Source organism: Strix uralensis, chromosome 2 (genome assembly GCF_047716275.1).
Source record: "Strix uralensis isolate ZFMK-TIS-50842 chromosome 2, bStrUra1, whole genome shotgun sequence".
Lineage (NCBI taxonomy): Eukaryota > Metazoa > Chordata > Aves > Strigiformes > Strigidae > Strix > Strix uralensis.
The window spans coordinates 66,707,259-66,715,844 of NC_133973.1; the positions used below are offsets into that span (position 1 = coordinate 66,707,259).

Consider the following 8,586-nt stretch of genomic DNA (forward strand, 5'->3'; position numbering starts at 1 on the left):
AGTGTCCTATCTTCAGCAGTAGCCATGGGCAAAGAATTGGAAAAGACTTTAAGAACAGGACAAGCTTATATTATACTTCCACTAATGTACTCTCCCAGCAGTATGTAGACTTCAGATGCTTGAATTTTTATGTGTAATAGTTGCTGGTGGATTTTTTTTTCACAACATTTCCTGTCACTTTCTGAACTCAAATAAACTTCTAACATTCACAAAACATGTTGCAATGAATCCCTTGGTTGAAGTATTTGCAGCATGCAGCCCCGTCTTTCCTCTTGCCACAAGTATGGCATCAGAAACCCAAATGGAGAAGTGCATGCCTTCCCAGGTCCATGGTCTTTCAATCCTGAGCACAATGGACTGCACCTCAAAACTAAGAAAGATGTTTTTTTAAAAGTGTTTTTATTATGGAAACTAAACGTTTGACAGTAGCTGCTTACCTAAATTTTTCTCACCTTCCAAGGGATCCATTCTCCTAACATCAGGAAAATTTAATGAAAAAGAAGAAAATGAAAGGAGTTTGAATTGGTGGACATGACAGAAAGGTATTTGTTTTCTCAGAATACTCTTAGAGCCAAGAAATAAGACAGAGAAGTCATTGAAAAGGTTCTCTTCCTGACTCAAGAGCTGAAAAACTGGGCCTCTCTGAGACTGAGAAGACCCTTGCAATGGGCTGGCAGACCCCAGCAAAGGAAAAGAGGATGCATACGCATCTGGCTGATGACATCTGCAAATCACTGGCTTTGTTAAATAATTGTGACATTGGATTTCCTTAGCTTGGCTCTCACCTTCTTTCTTTAGGCCCAGGGCATTACATGCTCCCACCAAAACAACTCCAGCTTTCATTCCACAGACCACAGGAATGTCTTCTAACTGGGATGAGCATTTCACTGGACAGACATTCATCTACAGTCTTCCTCCCATAGATATCACAGCAGATCATCAAGAAAAGCAGATCCTGGAGGCTTGATGTAGAACGTTCCAAGCTGGCCCAGAAGTTTCTCCCCATAGCATGCTGGCTTTTGAGTTTCCCAGGTTTAACACCTCCAACATCACAGTCCCAGTTGAGGTTGATCAGCTCTCCCTAACATGGCAGTGGGAAAGAGAAACACCTTTAATCGTGCTGACATAGAGATGCCCTGCAAGTCTGTATCCACCCCTGCAGGGCAGACACCAACTCAATGCACAGGTTAGCTTATAAATTAGCAGGTTATAGCTCAGGAGAATCAACACTCCCTCTGTCGGTAAGTAAGCCTCTTAGAAGCAAGTCACCCAAAAGTCTCCAAAATGACTAGTTTTCATGGGTAAGTATTGCAGGATCAGTCTGTAAAGCACCAAACTCGTTAGAACACAATTGCCTACATGGAAATTATTGATCGAGCACAAATTTGATGCAGTCTAGATCTACTGAACTTGACCGTAGGTTGTTGGATTAGAAATTCTTAACAATTCTTAAGAGCAGTGAAATTTTAACGTTTCAACCAAACAAAACATTTGAAAGGAAAGGAAAGCTTTGGTTTGGTGGGTTTTAAATTTTTTTTGGATGTTTTTAGTTTTTGGTTTTGTTTTTTAAAACTCTTTTTCTTACGAATGGACTGAAGTGAGACAGAAGTTATTTTCTGGTTAAAAAGCAATGAAAATGAAGTGCCTAAACACAGAAGAGTTTACAGAAGAAATTTAAGGGTCTCATAATTTTCTTGTACATTCCTAGATACAGCCAGTGCGATTGAGAAGAGGATGCAAAAGAGCAGACGGCTGATCATCCTTCTAACATGCCAGCTGATTAATTGTAACGAACATGCTTATGATCAACACATTGCTTTATACAATGCTCTCATTCAAAATGATACAAAGGTGATCCTGCTGGAAATGGAGACAATTGGGACTTACGAGAAGCTTCAGGAATCTCTTAGGTTTATTATTAAGAGGCAAGGTACCGTCAAATGGAAAGAGCAGCACACTGTGCACCCACAGTCATCCAATTCTAAGTTCTGGAAACAGGTGAGGTACCACATGCCATGGACACTCAGGTCCTCATACTCAGCTAATGCCAGGTGAACAGTCTATGAAAATACTGCTACACTACTAGGGATGGACCACATGCCTGCAGCTCTTTTTCATTTCAGTAGGTACATGATTTTACAGTCTGGAAGTCTGGCTGTATTTCTGAACTTTTTTCAGTCCTTCAACTGAGTAGATACAGTAAACTGATGGAAGAGGTCTGGGGAACTGAGAGAAGTTTTTATAGGTATGGTTCTGTCAATAAATCATTCTAGGCTGTGTGCAGAATTTTGCATGTCACAGGAAACAAAATGTACCTATGCTCTTAGTACATATAGTTGTACATACAGCTGAAAGTTATGATTCTGAATAGCTGAATGCCCTGCAGGTTTGCTTTACCTGTCTAATGTAGTTGATCAAACATAAATGCCTTCTGTATTATTTGACTAGAAAGCATAATGTGTATTCTGCAACTAGAAAGTATAATGTTGTGCTTTTGTTATTTTTTTCACCACTTATTCTTTTTTGATTCAATAATAATAATACTCATACCATAAGATTTTATTTTTCCTTAGTATGGATGCCTCAGTAAGTGCTCTTTGGAGACTGATTTGAATACAGCATTAAAAAAAAAAAAAAGAAGTAGTGTTAAGGGGAATAAATACACTGATATATATTTATAAGCGTTTTTTAATATTTTACATTTATATATTAAAATGAATCTCACACAAAGGGGAAAGTTTAAATCTTTCAGGTACAACAGATCATGGTATTGCTCTTGTTATTATCTCCAGATAGAAATAACATTTTAAAATTTAGGGTGTTTTTTGTACACTGATAGCATTCCTTTAAGCTAACTGAAAAAAGAGACTACATTTTTATAACAGGCACTATCCACTTTTTTTTTTCCCCTGCCTTGACCTTATGCCTAGTTATACTTTCTTCTTATAGGGAATACCTTGAGATGAGAGGTCAGAGCCAAATCTCCTCGTAGTTCAGGGGAGTATGAACAAAATGTGTTCTAGTACAGATATCCTTGCAAACTTTAATCTTTTCAGGTTTTTAAAACCAGGGATTTTCTTCTGTCAGAGAAGGCTTGGTTTTGAGCTTTAGGCTTGCTGCAGAATGGACTTAAAAAGTGAAAATTAAATGCAGAACATGTAATGTTACCAAATCCAGGCTTACAGAACAGGCAAGTCCTTTCCTTTTACTGTAAATTTTTATTGAATGTGGATCTTCAGACTTATGGATAACTATCTGGAGTAGGAAAAATGTGTATGCAATATCTGTATAGATTTTTTTTCAACATTAAATTAAAAGATCTATGGCAAACTAAACAGCTTTTCACTGATGAGTTATATTTTCAAGTGTTCATGTACTCATCGCTCACTTCACCACAACTATAAGACATCTAATGTTGCATTTTATTATTGCCTCATTAGATTGCGTGCAGTGTTGGGTCCTGTTCCTAAAGATCCCTCTAGATACACCTCACTATCTCTGTGGAAGCTCCACAGAATGGATTCATGCCAATGTAAGAGACTAGGTTATTCCTCCAGTACCATTTCTTCCCACAGAAAGAATATTAATACTAAGGCATGTTTAAAGGCAGGAAAGCCTGTTGCTTTACACTATGAAGATTTTTCACAGCAGCTTCTGAGCAAGACAGAATATTCACTTCTGAGATTATTACAAGATCAACTTTTAGTAGGGTTTGAGTCCTGGGCACTTAATGAGACAGAAAGGATGATAACTGAGCATCTTGGAAACAAAAGTCTAGGACAAATTTTGAAGCTGGAGAGGGATGAGAAGGTACAACGAGGAAGTACATGGGGTCAGCAATGAACCAAATTACTCTGAAACGTACTGATAGCTCATTGACTTCTGTTAGCTAGGCTCTTGCGGTGACACTCCTTTTGTATCAAGGCTCATGGTCAACCAAGAAAAAAAGAGGAGAAAAATATCAAGCAAAATCTGACAACTCTTACTGTGGTTTACCAGCAGTGAACAGTATGGCCTTCACAGAAAGAAAAGGGGCAATTTCTGAGAGTGACAAAGAAATTTTACAGAACCAGGGGGTGCGTATGTGACTGTAATAATGACAAAAAAATACTGAAGTGGTCACTTCTTTTTGTATTCCTTGGTGGCTAGTAAAGAAATCTGAGATATGCATTAAAATTAATGTTTTTCTACAGATGTTATCACATTTGTAGTGTTAGAAAGAAGTCATGAAAAGAACTGTGGAATACTTCTACAACATTAGCACCACTGAGGCCACACCTAAAGTCCTGTGTCCAATTTTGAGCTCCTCAGTAGAAGAGAGACATGGACGTACTGGAGAGAGTCCAACAAAAGGCCATGAGTTTGGTGAAGGGACTGGAGCATCTCTCCTACGAAGAAAAGCTGAGAGAGCTGGGACTATTCAGCCTGGAGAAAAGAAGGCTCCCATCTGAAGGGAGGGTGCAAAGAAGGTGGAGTGAGGCTCTTCTCAACAATGCCTAGTGACAAGAGCAGAGGCAAGGGGCACAAACTGAAACAGAGGAGGTGCCCTCTGAACATCACAGAACACTTTTTTATGGTGAGGGTGACCCAGTACTGGCACAGGTTGCTCAGGGAAGTTGTGGAGATTGCATCCTTAAGGATACTCAAAAGCTGCCTGGACACAATTCTGGGAAACTGGCTCTAGGTGGCCCTGCTTGATCAGGGGGATTGGACTAGACAACCTCCAGAGGTCTGCCAACCTCAACCATTCTGTGATTCTGTGATATGGGACTTACAAAGAATCTAAATTTTTGAAAACACGTTTTTAAGGAAAATTGGCAATTTTTGCACTCGGCAATCTACCTTAGTGGAATAACAGAAGGACAGTCTGCCCTGTGCAAATAGTCTCTCCTTTCACCATAGAAAGCTCATAGAAAAATCAGTTTGGATGCCTAAAGCTTAAACTACACAGAATAAAGGTAATTTTGTTGCTGAATTAGAACTTCCACGTAGAGATTTAATGCCCTTTAATTACTGCCCTGTGCTTCCCTGGTTTTAGTACCCTCAAGGGACTCCGGAGAGCAGATTTGCTCTCACTTGTTAATAGAGCAGTGTCACCTTGCCATCTAGTGGATGAACAGGCATCAAGAGATTCTGAGCAACTAGAAATCGGTCTAATAGCATTAGTAAGTAAAGACAGTGAAATTTTCGTGGTGTGCATACGGCTGTAATCTCCCGAAACCCATACTGCATTACTTGTAAACAGCAGCTCAAGATCTGGCATTGAGAATACAGTGCTGAATCTCTTATAATAACATATTTCGAAGGAACAGATGTGTCTCCCTGCCATATAACTGCAGTCATACATAGTTGTATGTTCCCACTGTAAAATCTTATCTCTGGATATTTCATATCTGAAAAGTATATGCTGCATTGCTGGCAATAAATAAATAAATAACAAAGAGACAGGAATAAGGATTGACTTAACTGACACTGATGCCTATGTTGAAGCTCCTGGTGACTTCCAAGGTATGAAAACCAGCTCCTGCTAATATGAAGTAGGATAACTGCAGACAGCACGTAGAATGTACTGCCCTCCCCACATATGCATTTAATATACACCAGCCCTTTGTATGAACATATTTAATGGTTTGGCCTTGAGGTCTCCTACACTGTTGAGATTTGATGTTCCCACAGCTCAATGAATCATGACCCCTGCTGGCTTCTTCACCTCAATCACAGTCCTGAAAAGCCAGCCTAGCTATCGCTACTGATGCATGCAGGGAGAGAGTTTTACCTATATTTGCTTCACATGGTTGTGAAGCCCAAGAGACTGACCACTAGAAAGAAGTTTTTAGAAGTTTTTGTAGCAAGCTATTATTTGTAGTTTATGCAACATTAATTTCTTACAGCATTGGACAAAGGTTATGTTTGGAAGATAATATGCAAAACTGATAGTATATTCTATTGAAAAACTGTACATGTACAACTGTATGTGCTTGACTCTTTCAAGGATTAAAAAAACTACAGCTGTTGTGTTAGAAACACGTGCTCATGTGTTCCGTTTTCCCACTTTAAAGTGTGAGGTACATGCCTAATTTTATATGAAAGATAGAATTTCTTATATAGCAATTTATTATTTAAAACTGTTTCTAGTCTTTATAGAGCTCCTGGGAAGATTATGAAGCAATCCTCCTTGAAGACACTTCAAAGTACACAAAGGAGAAGATGGTGACTGGATTTACAAAAGGCATATCATGCACATACAGCTGTGCTGTGGACGATGGGAGAACACTGGATGCTGCATACCTTGAATTGAGCAAGGCCTTTGACACAGTCTCTGTTGGTGAGACATAGATAAGTAGACAAAGGTGAGTGGAAAAACAGTGGGACTGAAGTTTATGGGGGAGCAACATGTTGTGATCAGCATAGAAACATCAGCTCACAGCAAATAACTAGTGACATCCCTCAGGGACTGATATTGGTACCACTACTGTTTAACATCCTTATTAGTGACCTTGGCAATGGGACAGGCTGCACAAACCAAACTGGGTAGGTATATTTGGCAGACTGGAGCACAGGGCTGCTGTTTTGGACAGCAACAGGCTGAAGAAATGGACTTATGGGAAACTCACAAGGTTCAATCCAAGGCATATGCAAAGTGCTGCATCTGGGGTGGAATAAACCCATTCAACAACAGAGCCTAGAGGTCAACACGAAATAGCTTTGAAGAAAGAGACTGGATGTCCTGGTTGACACTAAGGTCAACCTGACCTCAGTTGACACTGAGTCAGTAGTGTGTCTTTGTGACAAAGGCAAGCAACGGAACCCTGCACCTTACTAGTGAGAGTGTAGTTGAGGAAAATAATTATTCCCCTGTATTCAGCATTTCCAAAATCACCTCTGGATTACTATGTCAACCTTTGGGCTCCCCAGTACAAGTGAGGCACTGACATACTGGAGTGAGTCCAGGGAAAGACCACTAAGAGCACAGGACACAGAGGGAGAAGACAAGAGGTCCTATTTCTCTCTACAAGAATCTAATAGAAAGATAGAGAGAATGGATGGAGCCAGGCTCTTCTCAAAGGAGCGCAGCGATAGGACAAAAAAGCAACTGGCACAAATTAGAACATGGGAAATATGAATTACATATTAGGAAAAAAATTTTCACCATATGGATGGTCAAATGCTGGAAAATGTGCCCAGAGAGGCTGTGGGTTCTCCATCCTTGGAGGTGTTCTGGTCTCAGCTGTACATGCCCTAAGCAGGGGCTGGACCTGATGACCTCCAGAGGTCCCTTCCAGCCTGAATTATTCTGTGATGCTATGATGTGGAGGTAAGTTTGAAAATGTGCAGCTTTGATATTTGAAAACTTATGAGAAATATATGAGGCTCTAATAGACATGTTATCAGTCTGGAATCTGCTTTTTGACATCAAAGGCAGATAATGGTGAAAAAACTATGGAACATAACTTAACCTCTGCTAAGAATTAATATAACTGTTATACAGAGACGACAGAGGTAGATTAAAAAGGACTATTACCCGCTAGAAGCAAACAGGCTTAGACTGTGGTTACAAGAGTTGGATGTGTTGCTGTTACAAGAGTTGGATGTGTTGCTGTTTATAATGGAAATAGTTTCACAGTTTAGGTTTTCAGTTAGCACCTCTGTGTAGTGTATGTTGGATGAAAAGGAAGATGTGAAAAACTGTGAGAAGTAACTGGTCTTCTCTGGTCAGGTGGACAGAGATTCACACAACAATCTGTTTTTCAATATTAGTGCAAACTTTCATTTTCATCATGGCATTTTCATAATGAAAATTTGAGCTGTAGTTATTTTCAGTTGTTTCTTCCCTATTACGAGGCTATGACTTCTCCATTAGAATTGTATTAGTCTGCAGACTGAAAAGTGTAACCTTTATTCTCCTTTCATACACCCATATCTCAGAGCTAGCTATGACATTAGTTGAAAGGACTAATTGAACACAGCGTTTTCTACAACACAGTTCAGAAACTTGAGAGTATTTCAAAAGGATATGAAAGCAAATGAATGTGAGAACAGCTCACGGAAAATGTTGTAAAGAGTGAATTTAAAAAAAAAGGGAGATGTTTCCAAACTGTCACTATCAAGATTAGCCTGTCAAAGTAAAAAGCTGGTGATATTTTACTTTACCATTTTATTTGTTGCCTGTTAGATTGGTTTTGGACTCTCATGTAAAATCATTATCCTCTTTATGATATATGCTTTCTTTTAAGTTTTAAAATCAGACACTGCATCATAAAACCAAAAACCACTGCAAAGTACCTTGTATACTTTTTAGAAGTAGTCATACTGGATTAGATTCTTAGCTGGCTTTCCTGAAGTTGTGCTGATTTACATTACCTAATGATCTGATTGCTTTTATATAGAATTGTTTCAATCTGTGATGAGGAAAACAAATGAGGTGAGACAATAAAACTCTCCCGGGTTTCTTTGCTTTGCCTCAGCAGTAAAATATGCAAAATAGCCAGCTCTGTGAAATCTCTCCTTTTTTAGTGTAACCTGCTTGTTTTACCTCTGAAGTGACAGCTCCTGTTGCTATTGGGAACGTCTACATTCCCAGCTGTC

At 39.2% G+C, this 8,586-nt stretch overlaps 1 protein-coding gene across 6 annotated transcripts in view; it reads left to right on the forward strand.

Annotated features, from left to right (window-relative positions):
• Window positions 1–3,335, forward strand: part of IL1RL1 (interleukin 1 receptor like 1) — a 43,384-nt gene extending 40,049 nt beyond the window's left edge. For all 6 annotated transcript variants that reach the window (XM_074859094.1, XM_074859098.1, XM_074859099.1 and 3 more), the window contains one exon: window positions 1,709–3,335. In XM_074859094.1, coding sequence (XP_074715195.1) covers window positions 1,709–2,055 — 347 coding nt within the window. In that variant the 3' untranslated portion in view covers window positions 2,056–3,335. The remainder of the gene's footprint in view (window positions 1–1,708) is intronic.
• The last annotated feature ends 5,251 nt before the right edge of the window (window positions 3,336–8,586 follow it).